The 19,520-nt window shown below is 36.6% G+C and overlaps 1 protein-coding gene across 2 annotated transcripts; it reads right to left on the minus strand.

The window, feature by feature from the left end:
* Positions 1–5,024: 5,024 nt before the first annotated feature.
* On the minus strand, positions 5,025–10,008 carry LOC137965962 (cell division control protein 2 homolog). 2 transcript variants are annotated; one of them, XM_068812377.1, is made up of 9 exons: positions 9,758–10,008; positions 9,086–9,145; positions 8,784–8,968; positions 7,565–7,685; positions 6,787–6,960; positions 5,924–6,087; positions 5,722–5,809; positions 5,544–5,597; positions 5,025–5,320 (listed from the first exon to the last, which is right to left on the minus strand). In XM_068812377.1, exons 2-9 carry the CDS (start codon positions 9,092–9,094, stop codon positions 5,231–5,233), a joined length of 885 nt encoding a protein of 294 aa, XP_068668478.1. In that variant the 5' UTR covers positions 9,095–9,145; positions 9,758–10,008; the 3' UTR covers positions 5,025–5,230. The 2 variants fall into 2 exon arrangements, with proteins under 2 accessions (XP_068668478.1, XP_068668477.1); XM_068812376.1 differs by having other exon boundaries at positions 9,086–9,138; positions 9,758–10,007.
* Positions 10,009–19,520: the final 9,512 nt, after the last annotated feature.

Here is a 19,520-nt window from a genome sequence, read left to right on the forward strand (position 1 = left end):
TATTATGCATGCACAAATGATTGAAAGAGATGAAGGTTTTACAAGGTGGAATCACTCTTTTTTTCTCTAAATCACTTTTAAAAGGGGATTTACAAGATAAAGCTTTGTGGCTTGAATATATGCAAATAAACGCTCATGCCTCTATTTACTTATAGTTTGGTGGGGGTATTTACAGCTTCCCCAACTCAAACTAGACATTATTTTCCCGTTGGTAAAAATCAGACAGTTGATTGATCAATCACTGGTAAGTGATTGATAGATCAATCGATCATAACGACTACTTTTTTGTCAGATCGATGGAATGATCGATCTATATGTTGTTGTTGCTCCAAAAAAGTTAAGTTGATCGATCAATCGAGATTACCTCTGGTTGTGCAATGTAACTATGATCGATTATTGTATTTTAATTTGATCTATCATGCTTGAAGTCCCTTAGTGGCAAGGTTCTGATTGATTGATCAATCTAGTGGGACGATCGATCATTCCAAGTTAATTCAGCTTGCCTGGATAACTATGATCGATTAATCTATATTGTATGATCGATCATGCGTTATAGCATGAAATGGCCATGTCCTAGATTATCGATCAATCGATTATGGTTGATCGATCATGCTTTATATTTCTGGCCTACACAATTCTAGATGATCAATCATAGTTAGTGACTGATCGATCATTCCAATGTCAGATATAAATGAAACATTTATAAAGCATGGGAATTTCTCTCGAAGTGCTTTAACATGTTTCTAAATGATATGTATGATGATTTTAAACTTGTCTTATGCAATTTATTATCCTAAAGCTCTGATCTTTGTTGGAATATTTGTTTGTATCGACTGGGCTAGTCCTTGTATCAGATCCGTGGGGTTGCTTTCCAAATAGGTTCGAGCCTTTTAGCGCACTGGTTTCAACATGATATCAGAGCAGGTGGTCTCGAGTTCGAGTCCTGCTCCCCCTGTTTGTTTCGTCCCCGCATAGGTGGGACTTTGTCTTTGGCCATCCCCGTATAGGTGGGATTATGCATTTGCATTTGTACACGGGTGTTCCCCGTGCAGGGGAGTGTTGGAATGACTTATCTTTAATATGCATACTACGCCTTCGCTAACAGATCGGTCTTTTGGCGCAATTGTTAGTAACATGGTATTAGAGCAGGTTGGTCCCGAGTTCCAGTCCCGCTCCCACCGAATTTTGTCCCAGGTATTTTTGGTGAATTTGTCCTGGGTTTTTCGAGGAATTTGTCCTGGGTTTTTCCAATGAATTTGTCTGGTTTCAACAATCTTCACAAGTACTTTAAGGAATAAGAGTTAGACTATTCTATTACATATAATGATTGAGTGTAACTATTTTTCTATTGATGCTTGAACTCAAGTCTTCATGTTGACATCTTCCTTGTGGGTGCTTCTTCAAGTGAAGTTCTTCATTTTGTGCTTTATGTCTTCATTTTGTCTTTAATGCTTTGGACCTTGAGGTGTTCTTGAAGGTTAAGTATATGAAATACTAGATTTGTAAGTTATTAGTTCAATTAAGTTTTGTTATCATCAAAAGTAATGTAAGAGTCAACCTATGGTCAACATAGCACGTATAGCCAAATACGTTAGGTGGCAGAGAAAAGTAGGGGAATTTGAGGATTCAAAACTTGAAAAAGAGTTCTATCTCCTAAGATTGAGAAAGATATATGATTTAAGAAGCAAAGAGCAATGGCAACCCCATACACCTCCCCGAAATTTGTGTGCTACATGCATGTGAAATAAGATAGAACAAGTCGTGTCAAGTATGTGCCTATTTTCCCTTTTAACAACTCTATTTTACTGGGGTGTGTATACACACGAGGTTTGGTAGAGGATACTATTAAAAGATGACTATACTCTTCCAACCCTTGGGTGTGTGGATTTCGATTCCATGAAACTTTAAATAGATAATTCTATTTGCCAACAAAAATAATTTTAAAAAAAATTAGCTTGAAAAAAAAAGAATTGATAATATTAAAATTTTAAAAATAATTCCACAAGTGGATTGACTTAGGGGTGCTTTATTGATCCATGTTCTCCTACAAGTCTTATAGGGATTACCCTCTCATGCATGCACGTCTATATTTAAAAAAAATATTGTATCACTTCATTTATATAAATATAGCAAATAATCACTTCTAATATCAAACCCCCAATGAATGGTATGAGAAGAGTTATTTTACTTTGATATACAAATATGTTGCTTTATGTATTATTCCTCTAGCAAAAATAGGATTGAACACTTGAGCTTGACTCTCAAAATCAAAAGGCATATTGTATTTGGACGCTTCTTTTTACAGGCTATGTCGAGAAGACAACCAACAAGATTGTCTCCCAGTGGCTTTGATAGCTGAATTCTAACAAGTTGAGATACAAATAATAATATAGAGAAAATAGCGATAATTTATGCTACCTTAGGAAAATGAAAAGATGAAATTTTAATTTTATTTTAACCAAAAAAATTTCTTATTAAAAATTTAAGCAATTTTTTTTATTGTGGTTGATGTCTCTATGTGATTTACCTTTCCCATTATTCCAATATTTTTCATTTTTCCTAGAAACATTAGGAAACTCATTTTTGTAGTTCTATGATTGAACCATCAATATTTTCCACTTTAAATTTTCTTTATGTAGTTCTATGATAGAACCATCTGCTTAAGGGTTTCCACTACATATTGACCCGAAGAAATATTTTTTAAGGGTAATTTCATATTGTCTATTAAGGGTTTAATATAATCTTTATTTTTATTTACTTAATCTTTTATCAAGAAAAATTGTGCTCTTCTATTGCATAAATGATACAAGAGAAAGGGAGTGAGAGAAGGCAAAGGAGGACCTCCACCTACCAATGTGGTTTGTTGCTTTGACAAAGGGAGGAGGTGGGCTCCCAAGGGGGGTGAATTCAATGCTTATGCTTATTAAAATTTTAAGTGATGTCATCTTAGTGGTAATTACTACCCAAGAGCTCTAAAAAATTTACTTATTCCTCATGTGAAAACAACAAAAGATTTACATATCCTTTGGGCCCCAACTTGGTGCAATCCCCTGTGACACCTAAAATCTCTCTCTAAGAGATTTCTTTACAATAATTATATTCCAGTTCTAGTGGGCATTTCCCTATTTACATTCACTATTCTAAGACCAATTCTTCTACTTTCAAAGTTTTAGAAAAGCCTTTAAAAACTAAATCAAAATACAAAAACAAAAACAAAAATAGAAACATCCACTTTTCTTTAGAGAGATATTCACAGTATTAATGAAATCCAAGTTTCTAAGTTTCAAGTATGAACGAATGAGAATGTGGAGCTTGACGAAAGTAAGAATAGATGACGGAATGAAGAAAAGTCAAATATCATGCAAGAAATGAATCACTTCAATTTTCAAGGGCAAAATAAAAAAAAATAAGGCTACTATAAGAACTGACATGTTCAGGGTCCTCTATTTATAGTTTTAGTAGAAAAACTACATGTTTTGAATGTTGGAGAACAATTATAAAAAAAATTACTCACTCCTATCAATCAGACAAAATTGTAGGATCGTTCAAACCTTATAGTGGCTCCAATTTTGGAATTTTGCCATGCCTGTGATTGATTAGAGATAATTAGACATCTTAAATCAACTTGCATGATTCTGTCTGATCGATAAAATGCCTTAATATATGATTGATCAAAGGGTTTGATCAGTTAGAGTTTTGCACACGATTGATCAAAGTCGCTATAAACTTTTAAATCAATTTAAACTTCGATGAAAAGGTTTGTCAAGGTTTTAGAACTTTTCTAAAGTATTTGTACAATCATTTTTAACATGGTTAGAAAAACTTTGAGGTCCAAATGCTCTAATTCAAAATTTACCCAAGATATGGAAGTTGGATGGCTATCCACTTATATACTTAGAGTTCTTGAGTTCCAGATAAATAACCTAAACTCGAGTCTTCAATTTTTCAACTCCTCTTCTTGTCAGTTCTTCATCAATATCTTGTTTATACTTCAAGCTCGTGGTCCTTATTTTCATTTGACGACTCTTCCTCCTTAGACCATGCTTTACATCACTTGAAGGATAAATGCATTTCCTTCATCCGAAATGCTCATTTTTCAATAATAATATTAAATACTAATGATTTTTTTTTATCATGAAAACTTAGATTTGAGTCAACCTAAGTTAACACCAGCTACTTCCCACCTCTTTTGCACAACAGAAAATGGTTCTCCCTTGGAAAAAGATAGTAGGCAAAAGAGGCAATTGATCATGAGAAAACTACAAGAAAATTGGTCTTTAGTGACGAATGTTTTAGTGATGACCAAATGCTTCGCTGTAGTTGAAAATATCACAACAAAATTTCTATTAGCGAAAAATGGTAATCTTCTCAAAAATACTATTTAACAATGATAGGAGTATGTCGTTGCAAATCAAAAGATTGGGGGTGAGGGAAAGAGGGAGAGGATAGAGAAAGAAGGGAGGGGAAAGAGAAGAATGAGGGAGAGGGAGAGAAAGAAAGGGGGAATGTGGCTTGAGGGAGAGAATGAAGGGAGGGGAAAGGAGAGGAGGAAGTAATAAGATATAAAAGTCATGCTCATTTATTCCTTTTCAGTAAAATTGATTCTCTCCAAATGGAAGGAGGAGACCACAGCCTCGACCCTGACCTGTACTTCATGAGCATTCTTTCTCTTACAATTACAATTCAGTGGAGAGGCAACCCCCCTCTTTTTTGGCAGACATGGATGAAGGAAAGCCTGACTCGGAGTCCAAATAAGACACACAGGTCACAACCACCCCAATTCAGTAAAGACGAGTTGACGAACTATATAAAGCCTCTGAACATCATAGTAGATGATAATAAAGACCAATTTGGCTCTTCGAACTTATAAATGCATTTCAATAAGCATACATGCAAGATAAATGAAATAGTATCCCGTTGAGACATTACGTGACACTAAAAAAAAAAAAAACAGTCACAGACAAATGAAACATGGAATAGTGATTTACGTTCAAACTTTTATCCAAACGGATGCTATACAGTAATTTCTTGAGGCAAAAAAAATGCTTTTCATTTTCAAGCAATCTGAATCAAGCAAACGCAAGCACTGGTTCTAAATGAACCAGTTCCAGACCAAAAAGAAAGGGACGAAAACATGCACACAAACCTCACACATTCAATCCTACAGGTTTCTAATTGCTACCCTTCCTTGTACTTGTGAGGATACAATTTACAGAACAACGGGAAAGAGTCATGGTACAAGCTCAAGGTCCTTAAAGTACTCGTGCTCAAGGGCACTTCTGGCTGTGATTCTTCTACTTGGTTCCATACACAGCATTTTCTGTAAAGACAAAGAACACATTAAGAGATAAGCACAGTGCCATAATAAGTAGAATATATTTCTTGTGAAACTCAGAGGAGTGCTTAGTGACAAAGTGATTTTCCTGATATAGTTCACAGTTTTAAGAAGAATGATTCTTCTTGCCAGTATCTTAAAGAAAATGCTTGTGCAGGTGATGCAGATCGCGTATGTATGAAAGGCTATGAGACTTAATTAAACTTACAGAAAGAAGATCGATGCCAGCTGGCTCCAGATCTGGGACCAAAGTTGCCAAGTCCTGCACAACAGATGTGGGAGCAAGCATTAATAATCATCTTTTCTCCTCATGGATGGATAGTTTACTGTGTTCTGTGTTGACATTATACTTGAAAAAGATAAGAGCAATATTATGTGCTTTATACCTTTGAGGGCCACCTAGGAAATGCACTCTTGTAGTCCGGCAAGGAACTCACACCTGGCCAAGTTTCTTCATTGGGTGTACCCAAGACTCTTCATGTAGACAAAAGGAACAGAACAAATTTTACATAGAGTGTACATATAAACAGAACATTGATGTATCCAAGCACTATATTTATATGCTGAATAATGTGTTTAAAGAAACACCTGAAAATCTTGAACAATTCATCTATCTCAGAATCACCAGGGAACAGTGGTAGGTGGTTCACCATTTCCGCAAAAATACAACCTACTGACCACACATCAACAGGAGTAGAATAATGTCGGGAGCCTAGCAGGATTTCAGGTGCCCTGTACCAAAGTGTTACAACCTGAAAGCATAACGTAAATGTTTCTCAGCAACAATCATATATGGTTCTAGAAAAAAGGTGGGAACACAAAATTCCTGTTGCCTACGAAATAGAATAATAAAAATAGTAATAAAAAAAACAGCATATACTTGATTATGCTGCTTTTCATGGGATCTTCAGAAGAAGACATTATGCTTCACAGTAAAGCTAACACTGCCTACGAAATAGCCTTGTCACATTGATATGTTAGGGATACAGACCAACAGATTAAGATTTCTCTCCAAAAATTTCAACCAATAGACCAGGCTGAACTTATGAATGATTTCATCAACAAAAGGTTTTATGTTTCAATTTTTGTTTTTTTTTTTGAGGACACGTTTCATCAACCAACAGGAGTTTCATGTTTCTTGTTATTTGAAAAGAGTGTTTCATGTTTCATTTTCACCAGTAAAATGAAAGCACTTTTATAACACCACATCTTCCAAGTCTTTATGCAAGTTTCTTATACAACCCTTTTAATCTTTTTTTAGTTTTTTTTTTTTTTTTTTTTTTTGAGAGCAACCATTTTAGATCTTCGATACTGAGCAGGGGAAAATTACATTAGAAGGCCCACAAAGAAGAACAATGCGACTTATGGAATAAATGTAGAGCAAAATGAAACCCTCAGAGAGTTTGAAAAAATGTGAAATTCATAAAAATCAGAATGGTGCATAAATATACCTCATGAGTAAAAGTCCGAACCGGAATGCCAAATGCTCTGGCCAGTCCAAAGTCTGCAAGCTTCAATGCATTAGTGCGGCGATCTATCAGCAAATTTTGAGGTTTCAAATCTCGGTGAAGTACCCTATGAGAATGGCAGTAAGCAATGCCTCGTAGGATCTGATACAAATATGTCTGCAAAAGTATATTAAAAATAAATTCATGACTACCAAGAAAGTATCCATATTTTAAAGCAACACTTGTTGCATATACAGGAGCATATTCAAGAAATGCACATCATGCTGTTTGATCTATAATGCCACTAGAGCAAAGGAGTGATCTAAAATTTTTTCTCATTTAGAAGAAACACAAACCATGAAGGCTTTATGTGAACCTATGTACAGAAGTTAGGCAATAAACACTCCACTAACATTAATAGCTAGTAAACATAAATTAAAAGTTTCTGGACCTCCATATCAACAAAAAACAAGCACTTAGAATCGCAAACGCATTTTCATTACGTAGGGTTTCTGAGATCCAATAACGAAACCTACAGTATGTTCTTGCCATATTTAGTCCTAAACTTAGACTACTAATCTATTCAGTAATTTCAAATCATTTTTCACCAATTCTTTCAAACTAATTTTCCAATTTTGACTCGCATTTGTTTCCCATGGGAGTAGGTTATTCTACACCCACAGATAAACAACAGACGGTTTTTCCACAAGAACATTCCTATGCAAATAAGGACAAAACAAGCAGACATGAATCAGCACACATCCATGCAGATCTCACCTACTTTTATTAGACGTGGATCCTTTGCAAGCTCAGGGCACGAATCCATGTGTTTCTTCAAGTCTAGGTCCAGATACTCAAAAACCAAATACAATCGTTTTTCACTGTGCACTACATCTTGCAACCTGGTACATATGAAACCATGGAAGCATTGCTATGAGAAATCATGTATGTACAGCTATATATATATATATACACACATTTATTTATTTTTGAAAATGATGTATATGTACAACTTAATCAACATCAACCAAATAAAGGCATGAGAAAGTACCCACCAGTGAAACAAGAAGGGAAAGATGCAGAAATGTGGAAGACACAATTACAATCATTTTTTTTTTATAAAGATGTATTTATATTAACAAGAGAAAATTTACAAAGGAAGAGGGAGCAGATCCCTTACAACAAGAGATTGAAGGGACGCTCTCTGCTTGGCAAGCACATCTGCTGCCGAATTAGCAAATTTCGGAATGTGAGACCAAATACAAGAAAATAATGATGTAATATATAAAATCTCCTGAAATATGTCCCAATGCCTCCCCATTACAATCATTGCTCTATAAAGCTAAATAATATTTTGTACGCAGGTCTTTCCAGAAATGACTAGCAACTGACAAATATGTATAAAATAAAAAAATGTTTAGACTATGAAGCAAGAGGATGTAAAAACAAAACCAAAAATACCCAAGAAGATTTCAAGCTACCTGGATGATCTTCAAGAGAGAGGAGTTAAAAGCAAATTTCAGATGTGAAGATTATGACAATATTGATGAGATTGTGATAGGCTGCTGGTACATACATAATGGCATCAAACCCAGTGGAATCATCTTCAAAAATTTCACCATGAGAAAATTTCTAATGATGATCTAGCCTACAAAGCTTGAAGAAGCACACTCATACCCTGGGTAGCCTATTTGAGAGAAAGACAAAGTAGTTGAACAAAGAATTGCAACTATTAAGAACCTATTAATTGCTTGAGCTTTTGTATAGATCTCATGCTTCAGGATGGAAACTAGATCAACTGCCCATAACTCATTATGATGGATATTCTCCATCCTCATTATAATGGATATTGCCTAATAGTTTACACTTCCGCCGAGTACTCTCTGTAACCTTTTATAAGGTTACATAATCTACAAGAAAAGGAAATATGGATTTTCCCATTTTCAAAGGAATGTACAAATTCTAAATGAAGCTCATTCTCAACATGCTGTAAATAAGACCTGACAATGTTTCCATGCTGCATTTCCTTTAAAAGGGAAATCTCTCGTATAGCCGTGCTTGGAACACCTTCATCTTCCTGCTCCAATCGGATCTTCTTAAGTGCAATGGTCTCATTTGTTAGACGATCTCGAGCCTTGTAAACAACACCATATGTTCCCTCTCCAATCTTCTCGACTTTCTCATACTACACAGGTAAAAGTCAACTTAAAATACCAAAAAAGGAGAAAAGATTCAATAACTGCAAAAAAGAAACCGCAAATCCAGCACCAGGGCTCATAAATTTAACAACATAACAACACACCTGATCCATTCAATCAAAACCGGACTGTCACGAAGCACAGAGCAACAGAAGACCTAGAATCCGCAATGTCACAGCATAGTCAGTAAAACAAGTATGCCTAGGTAGAAGGCTGAAACAAATAACAATCAAGAAAAATAACACAACAGGTCTATGACCGAATTAACCAGAAGTCGGAAAATCGTAAAGATAAAGTTTACAAAACGTAACATGTAGCTAACTGACAAGACCTGGTAAAAGAAGCAATATCCTTGAAATGAATTGTTAGAAAAGAAAAAGGATCCACGACGCTGTCTATATACTCATCGATAACAATCAATTTCAACACAGAACGCCTCAATCGGAAGCTTAAGAACCTAAAATCCGTCACGGAGAAAAGATCAGATCGGTAAAACAGAAGGACGGAAACAAAACAGCAACAAAAATTCATCAAAAAATTGAGCAACAGAAGTTGAAACGAGGAAATACAGAACCACCGACCAAAACGAATCAATAAGCGACTGAGCGATTAACATAAGCATTAATAAGATTTCGAGTTTCCATGCAGGAATCGAACATCAGAACGTGAAATATAATGAAAAGATAGAACGAAAATCCGCGAAAAAAATTAAAAAAAAAAAAAAGAAAAAGAAAAAGAAAGCATCGAAACATTATCATTAACTGCAATGCACTGACCTAAAAATGCAGATTGCTGGCGATTTCAGTTCCTTGTTTTTTCTTTAAACTGATGAAAGAAAAAGAGGAGGCGGGAGAGAAATAGAAAAAAATCTCTCTGCTCCCTCTTTCTTTCTCTTTACTTCCTCTTTTACAGTTCTTGTTTGTGAGACTGTAGTGGACTAGTCTCTGCGTCTGTGGCTAATATAATTGTCAAGTGGCGATTAGCACGCCCTAAATAAGACAATTAGCAATAAATTGACTAATTAATTGCGACATGCACGAAAAACGTATTTTTCAACTCGTATTCACGAAGATACCCCTTATTTGGAGCCTTTATCTCCATTCCAGTAGTCATGCGCGCCTGCGTGGCCTGTAGAGGAACTGGAAGTGGGAGTCGCCTCTGAGGCCTGAGCAGCGCAGTAAAGAATGAATCGCCTTTTATGACACCGGGCCACGTCACACGTGAGATCTCTGGGCCCTGATAGGAACTGTTCATTCAAGCGGGGCACACTCGTACGTGTCATATAGATCACTAGTTCAGATCAATTGCTTTAATTTCTCCACTTTCTAACACAACCCTAAACAATCCGAGGAAGAAGAGAAAACTAAAGAAAGAAAGGAGAGGTGGTGTGTTGGTGAGTGGAGGCCAAAAAACTGTCACGGCCATTTACCCACTTCACGTGAGAGTAGACTTGTTATTTCTCCATTACTCTACCCTTTAATGTCCTCACTCCTTTTGACACTTTTGTTTCCATCTAACTGGTTGAGAATCGCAACGCTGGTGGACCCAATGCCATGAGTAAAGGGACCAGAGACCTTTCATCCTGTCTTTTGTATCTGATAGCCACCCTTCGGTTAGTAGATCCAAACATTTTGTCAGTTTGGTTGTGACCTAAAATTGTCCCGGAATCTTGTGACATTTTAATGCAATTGCTGTTCAGACAAGCTCTGAGTGCAATTGCACATTTTTTTTTCAAGTGTTTGGCTGAATATCTCAATTTGCAATCTTATCTGATTATTTTTTCCTTCTGTTCGCTATAAATGGATATAGAACAAAATTCTTAGTAAATATTACTATTCACTCATTGTTTATTTATTTCTTATTTGAAAGTTTTTATATTTTTAAAATATTTATTTATCCTTGTAAATCAAAAGAAAATCATAATATTTCTCATTTATTAATGAAGCAATTAATAGAAGGATTAAGTGTTCAACGTGATACTCACTAAATCGATCTGTTTAAGAGAAGAAAACGAGAATTTGATCATTATTATTCCAAAAAATAGTTAATGAAAATGAGATAACAACCGAGGCACAATAGACAGAGTTGCCACCGGGAAGTAGTAACTGAAAAAAGCTGAGTCTGAGAGTAGGATACAGAATACAAATACATCTCAGCACGACTCAGACGTAATTGTAGCCAACACGATCAAACCACAGTCAGACTACAGCGGCAGAAAATATACTAGAGTGGAAAAAAATGTAGCCTGCAACTCGGTCCACCCATCCTTTCGTTGATCGAAAGTGAAAGCTGCATATACAATACACCGTACTCCGTGCATACACTTTACGCATCTTCTCCAGTGTAGCAGGTCAGTAAGGAGCTAAGGAGCTAAGGAGCCGGGACCATATCCAGCCTCAAGTCTGATGCAGACTGCCAGAGACACATACCAGTTGGTAACTTAGAAATCAGGAAGGCCGTGAACAGTGAAGACGTAGAGCGGAGTGGAGACCGAGAGAAGCTTTGACAGCTGCAAACAGAAAGGCTAGAAAGTAAAAAGTTGAAAGCAAAGCCTGAGCAATTGGCCCCGGCGTTTGAATGACGGATGAGACGCCGTGGGGCCGTAGATTGACGGGATCAGGTAGAGGAGGTAGGAGAAAGCCAAATTCCAATTATTGGAAGAGACAGAAGGAAGAACAAGAGGAACGAATACTCGAGAGTCCAGGGGTCAAAAACAGATCAAGATAAAAATAAAAAAAAATGTTTACTATCTCAGTGAGATTCGAATCAACGACTTGTATATCCGGATTCTAACGCGATATTTACTCCGCAATGCGATCGCTTTGGTGTTTTTCTTGCTCGGGAAGCGTAAAAGAAAACCGGTCGTCAACCACACGTACTGGACGCATTTTCCTTTTCCCGGCGGGATCGATCGTTCCAAATTCCAAGCGTCTAATCGTCAGGGAATCGCTTAGAACAAACAATGGTGTGAGGAAACGCGTACCTCTGATCCGACCTGAGACGGAAACTGTACTAGGTCAGAGTCTTCCATCTGATCTGGATCAGAACGGATTGGATGAAGAGGGACAATAGTACGGACGGGAGATCAACCTACAATCTTCGCTCTTGCACCGCCGGAGACTGCAGAGACAGAAGTAACTAGGGTTTTCGAGGTGCATGTGGGAAGGACGCCCAGACGATGGTCCTTTTTGGCCCCTTATCGCTTTGAGCCTTTGACAGAAGAATCATACGTAAACGAATAGCTGTTCGTGTCTTCTATAGCTTCTAAGGGCACGTGAACGGGAACAATCGAAAGCAAAAGCTAGGTTTTTATAAGATTTACTCACGTTTGAGTGTGAGACTCCATAGGTGTCCACAAGTATGTGAGATTGTAATTCTATAAGAACTTACACATGTGAGTTTAAGTGTGTGTGAGCCTAGATGTGTATTATGTAGGTCTACGTGTGTATAGAGCCACACATTTACGTACGGTATTTTTTACGTAAAAATTTAACTAAAAATGTGTATATAAGTGTGTATTTTTCATTAAAACTCTAATATAAAAATTATATTCTTATTTCAGCAAAAAAAAAAAAAAAAAACTCATTGTGCTCACTTTATTTAACTATAGGAGTAAAATCGTAATCCAACCGATCGAGAAATAGGTATCTAGTAAGAATATGATTGGATACCCATTTCTTAATTGATTCGGTTTGAATTGTCACCTAACGTGTCGTTTTTGGGATCATTTGATAGCCCTAAGTAAAGTGAGAATAAGAAGCAAAAAGATCTTGTTTGTGTCTCCTTGTTTCCGCTTATTAAAAAAAAAACAATAACTTTCTATATAGTAGGTTAATAAGGAGATTTGTTTTGTTTTTATTTAGTGAGACACAAGGTTCACTTTTGTGTGAACCTAGTAAGATCGAGTTACAATTTAGAAGTCCTTAGGAAGTTATGTCATATAAGAGAGTTGTTGGAAGATACAATTTACGTGTACTAGCAATGATGTAAATTATACTTCATTTTTGTCATTTTTCCTCTCTTCTTAGGTTGAAGGGTAACGTAATTTTGATATATCAATTGTTATAAATACATGTGAGGGGGAGGATTAGGCACGTCACCTAACCCTAATCCTCCTTTTCTCTCTTTCTCTCAAACTCTCTCCTTCTCCTTCTGTCCTTCCTCTCTTGATCTTCTTCTCCCTTTCTCCTTTTCCTCGGTTTACACCTCTATACTACTGCTCGTTTACTTTACTATCATGGGATCCTAAATCCAACAAGAGTAAAAGTTAGGTAGAAGACCAACAAGAAAGAGACAAGTAGCACCAAGACAGAAGAACAAAACTATTAAAAATTGGTCCAAAAGGAGGCATGGATTTCTAGGGGCAAAAAAAATTAAAGAAGACTCTAGAAGAGGAAGAACCAATTTGTCAAAGGTAAAATAGTCCAAGAGAACTCTCCAGAAGGTGGCACCAGCCAAGCAGAGATAGAACTATTCAGGAAGGGTCTAGAGGATGGCACCAACTCAAAAGAGTATCTATAAGCATCCAAAACTTGCTTTCCTCTTAATAAAGGGCATGTCAAACTCTTAGTCCTACAGAGGAAAATTGGTAGAAGTAGCTCTAATCTCCAATGAATAATGAGGGAACTTCATAAGCCTTTCTAGTCATCCTACATTAAATATAACTAATCTTTTTCTAGCTATGGCTAACCTATTGGCTTTGGCCAACCACAAGGCATCTTGATTGATGATGATATAAAGGTCACAATGTAGCTAGCCCATAATAAATCGGGTGTCTATCGGTGCAAGGAGCTTCACCAACTCCATTTTCTCCTCATGACTTGGTGAAGGCAAGAGTCTTCGATACCACTTCCTATTCATTCCACTTATTTATCATAACCATTTCCATTCCACTTATTTATCATAACCATTTCCATTCCATTATCTAGCCATCCCTTCCCTTATTACTGTAGCCCGATTTGAAGGTGTCTATAGCCCCTTCCTTCATCCATGTCCATCTCAGGGTAGGAGGACTATTCTAATAGGAGAGGTTGACAACAACTCTCTCGATAATCTTTCCTATTTAAGCACCTCAGCCATCTCACCCCCAAGAACCATTACCCCCATTAACAGCCGAGCCATCAAAATTCATACAATAGTTTGAAGACTAGTATGACTGTAGCCCTTAGATTAGCCCCATGAGATTTTCAAGCTCCTTAATCTCTTTCCTATATAGACTATTGCTCTATTAGTCTTCTCACACCCTTAAATGAAACCCCATGTCCCTAACCCTTTCTACCTAATGCCAACCTTCCTATCTCTAAGCATCCATTCCAACCTTTCTCCCTCGTCCCTTAACCCTAGATAACTCTAAACCCTAACTTACAACTTATTGAAGCCTATCCTAAGTCCTAGTCCCAAAACACCTATCTTTCAGTCGTCTACCATTTAAACCCAAATAAAACCTACACCGCTACATTTTCAACTCCTTAAACTATGAAACTATAGTCTCACTTTCCCTATTCCATCTCCCTAACCCATCAGTTAGACCCTAAACCTTCAAAACCCTAATCATATCCTCAATGTTCTTTGTCTCTTTCCGGCCATATTTCTACCTAAAATTCTTCATATATCCTTCAAGCAACCATCCATTAGTTCACCTAGGTCTAAAAAGTAAGCCCTTTGCCTCTCCTCAAAATGCGACCATAACTAATCAGTGAAGAAGCGGGATAAGGTGGCATAAACACTGATTTAGCCGATTACCAGAGGACAAGTACTCAGCTCAACTGTAGAATCAAAGATCTCTCAGATTATCACCCTTAAAAAAAGAAAATTTAGCACTGAATACTAGGCTGAAATCTAATTCAAGTTTAGTTTTGTGTTGATCTGATCTCTCTACAAGGAGATGTCAATAAGGATCATACTACAAAATGAAGCAAATCAAGTGACCAAGAAAGATTCAAGATATGAGCTTACATCAAATTATATTTAAAAATTAAAGGTCTTTGAGTCTATTATTTGGTGCAAAAAGTTGTTTTATGATTCCGAACTATATTCTGAGAGATATTTGCATCCAAAGTAGTGAAGGTCAATATTGTCGAAAACCTCTCCTTTATCTTTGACCCAAACTCGACGTAGCTCTCTCTCCCTTCTCCAAAACCATCCCTCGTATCCTTTTCCTATACCCTTCAACTCCAATATCTCACATGCCAAGGAGAATGTGGTCTTCAAAAGCTTAGGGTTGTAATCGAGTAGCCTTCAATATCATTACCATGCACCTGCCAACTGAGGCAGCCTTTATTCTTTAGAAATGATGTCATCATCTAGGTCATCTTGATCATCTTACCTTTTCAAACTAAGATGATTGCAAGGATGAATGCACAAGATACGGTCTTATCTACCATGGACCAAATTGGCCAAAGTCCCATGGAGAGTACCAAAGCCTTGAAGAAGATGTGGGATAAAACTAACTTGAGCAATCGGCTCCTCATTGACATGTTGTAGAAAGTCTTAAAAATGGATACAACCATAGAAGAGCCCAAAGGACACTCCTCAATCAGTCTAGATGGTTCTTTTGAGTCCAATCCTTTAGATAGTCGAGTCAGAAGAACCCTTAGGAGAGAGAAGAAAGAAGGCAGAATTCAGCCTTCAACTAGAGAGCACTCAAGGTGGAGCCTAAAATTGTCTATAACCCTTCTTTTTATCCACGTACATCTTCGAGTAGGAGTATTTCAGTTGAAGAGTTTGGCAACCTCTCTCTAGATACTCTTTCTTATCTAAGCAACCTCAGCCATCTCACCTACAAGAACCCTTAGCTCCATTAATAGTTGGGCCATCTAACCCTATTATTATAGTCCAAAGTCTAGCCCCATAAATGTTATAATAAATTAGGGAATTAAGGTTGAGCTAAGAGATTGGTGACCTCCTTTCTTAATCTCTTTCTTATCTAGACTATTGCTCTATTAGTTTCTCTACATCCCTAAACAAAACCTCATGTCCCTAGACCCATTTCTACCTAATCCTAATCTTCTTTAATATCTAAACATCCATTTCCAACATTTCTCTCTTGTCTTCTAGCCATAGATAACCCTAAACCTAATATACCACTTATTGCAGCCTATCTTAACTCCCAGTCCCAAAATGCTTAACTTTTGGCATTTTGTCATTCAAACCCATACAAAACCTATACCATTTGATTTCCAACTCTGTAAACCATTGAACTATAGTCTCAATTTCCCAATCTAATCTCCCTATCCCATCTATTAGACTGTAAACGTTTGAAACCCTAATCATGTGCCTAATGTTCACTATCCTTTTCTAGCCATATTCCTACCTAAAAATCACCATATATCTCACAACCAATCCATCTATTAGGTCCTGAAATTTAGCCCTTCCACTTGGCCTCTAAACCGGATTGTAACATATACTTTTTCACCTTGGATTTAGGTCACTTATAGGTTTTGGAGACAAATCATGATTAGATTGATCTCCAAAAGTTTCTTTCACAACATTTTGAGAGTATAAAGCATTTGAATGAAGGGAAGAATCAACTTGCTTTTGGCTTTTCTTCAATATTCAAATTTTGATAAGCCTTTGTGTGTTGGATTTTCCAATGCACCTCTCTATTTCTTTAGGTACAAGAAATGGAAAGGGGAATTCAAATCCTATTGCTTCTTCTACTTGCTGGTAGTTGTGCCTAGGTATGTGAATTTTGGTAAATATATGAATTCTCAACTCTCTATTATTTGGCATTGGGTGCCAACTTATGGGGATTCAAATGCTGACCTTGATCCTTTATCTTGTTTTTTTCTATAAATCTTCACCATTCAAATTCACTTCCCATATTAATTGAGTCATTGAATTGGCTTCAAAAATCTGTCTTGTTTTTATTCAACTCTAATGTTTTATTTGAGTCCTAGTTAGAGAGTTATAGAGGCTTAGTCGGTGCGAGTTAAACTTGATTCTTCCCTTTTAATATAGTTGCTAAGTATAAGGAGTCGTAACCAAGTTGGAGTCTAGGAGTCCATAACTCTTCGAAGTCTTAGTAGAAGTTGTAATTACAAAGGATAAAATCTTAATCAAGTAGAAGTCTTAGGAGTCCATAATTCTTAAGAGTCTTAGTTGAGGTTGAAGTTTCCTTGTGATGTAACTACAAAGCTATAAATAGAAAGAGCATGGCAAAGGGCTGGACATGCCTAAAGCCTTTTTTTTTTAACCTTCTTGTTATCTCTTCCTTGCTCCTACTCATGCTCTCTCTCCCTATTCCGTTCTCTCCTCATGAACCCTCTCTCTCTTCTTCTTTACTTCTCTTCTCTTCTCCTACCGATCTACCCTTCACTCTTCTCCTAGATCTCTTAATTCTCCCTCTCAAATTTCTCCTACACTTGTTAGAAAAAGATAGGACCTCTCCAAAGAGGGTTTCATTAGTGTTTCTTCAAGGTGACTTGATTCTTCATTTGGTTTGAAGTCTTGCGTTGGATTTGTTTGTTCTTCCTCATAGTCCTTGTAGCTGAGTCACTTGAAGGAAATGCATATGAAATGCAAATGAATTGCAAGATGTTAGCTTTACTTAGTTTGGGTTTTGCTATTATCAAAATCTTGGAATGAATCAACCTAGAGCAACAATCTCCCCCTTGTTTTCATGATGGCAAAACCTAGATTTTTGAAAATAAAAAAATGCTCCCCATACTATGGATCATGCAAGGGTTTAATTACTCCTCCTTAATTTGAGCTTGCATGAAGAGTTTAATTTTAAGTTTTGTAATTTCTAATTACTCTCCCCCTTATGGTTTGCGTATTTCTCTCCCCATTTTTGAGATTAATAAAAAAAAAGATAACACATACAAGGCTCAAAGAGATAGAGATAAATAAAAGATATTTTCATTGTATTAGCTAACTTTTACATTAGACATCATTACCAGTGTTAAAAAAGGAAAAAAATTACATGATGTTAACCTAGGACAAGAGGCTAGGAGTAAGGAGGTAGAGGCCTAGACTCTACTCCTTGGATGGAGATGGCGGTGAAACATGTGCTGGGATGGTGTAGAGTAACACCTCCATCCTCACATGAGCTGCCTGGAAATCAAGTTGTTCTTCTTTGACCTCAAGTTGGGTTGCCTCAATTGGGCCACATCTTCCTCTAGTCAGGTCAAATGATTAGTGCTCGAGAATCGATCAGCTCATTGCCTCTGCATGAATGTGTATTTCTCAGTTTGGCCCCAAGCAGGATTAAGTTCATCTATCAAGCAGTCAACCTCCATGGTTTGAGGATATGACTATTGATGTTGATGTTGGGTGGTTTCAATGGTTAGTTGAGAAGTTGATCTATTTCACAGTCACAAGACCAAATATTTCCTATTCGGTCAGTTTTATCAGCCAGTATATACATCAACCACAACAATCACATTGGGAAGCATTGAAAAAAATCATTCGGTATGTCAAGAAAAGTCTTAGTCAAAGGATGCTATATAAAAGTCATGGTCATACAGAAATTAAAAGTTTTGCTGATGCTGATTGGGATGATCCCCTGATGACAGAAAATTCACTTCTGGATGTTGCACAACTATTGGAAGCAATCTAGTCACCTGGAGAAGCAAAAAATAAAATATAGTGGGAAGTGGGATATCAAACTATAGCACTTGCAATAAGTGATTTTTTATAGATAAAATCATTCAAGATTAAGCTTGGGTTTCAGATAACCAAACATATATATAGTCTCATTATGACAATCAGGCAGCTATTCATATTGTGACCAATCCAATCTTTCATGAGAGAACCAAACATATTGAGATAAATTGTCATTTCATAAGAGAAAAATTCAAACCAAAATAATATTTATGAAATATATCTCTTCAAAGAATCAATTGGCGGATATCTTCACAAAGGCTATTGTTACAAAGTCACTCACAAATGCCTACTCTAAGATGGGAATATTTGATGATTTCTTCCCAACTTGAGGGAAATTGTTGAAGTCGTTTGGGTGGTATTCTATGTAATTATAAGAGTGAGTGGTGTAAGCTATAATTAGTGGTTAATTTAAGTATTTTTTATTCTTGTATATTAAGGCATTCATGCCTCACCTATATAAATAAAAAACTGAGAGGGAGAGGAGCTCCAACTCGTGCTCTCTCTTAACCCCTAAAGTTTCTATCTTCATCTTATACTCTTGACTTCTCTTCTCGTTTTCTCTTCTCTTCTTCTTTCTTTCTTTTCTTCTCAAACTAAGTTATCCATGGATTAAACCCTAGAATTTAATATAATTAATATATTTCATTATTTAAACTAATTCTTAATGACTAAAGGGTCAGTTCCAAGGGGAAGAGCCCTGCACCCTTGTAAAGGTCAATAGTGGACTCTTGATACCACAGACTTCAGCTGTTCAGATCCCTTGAATAAAGTCACATAATATTACTGAGGATCATAAACTACTATTAACTCCTCACTTCTGATAAATATCAAGTATTGAGAGATACCAGGTTACCATAAATTGCACCCCTGTACCTCAACCACTTCAGAAGAAAAGATGGTTTCTGCGATTAGATTATACCAAAGAAAACCCAG

The sequence above is a fragment of the Aristolochia californica genome, unplaced genomic scaffold (genome assembly GCF_029961685.1).
Source record: "Aristolochia californica isolate CCGP_79_NKW_82.1479 unplaced genomic scaffold, dmAriCali1.0.hap1 SCAF_5, whole genome shotgun sequence".
In the NCBI taxonomy this organism is placed as follows: domain Eukaryota; kingdom Viridiplantae; phylum Streptophyta; class Magnoliopsida; order Piperales; family Aristolochiaceae; genus Aristolochia; species Aristolochia californica.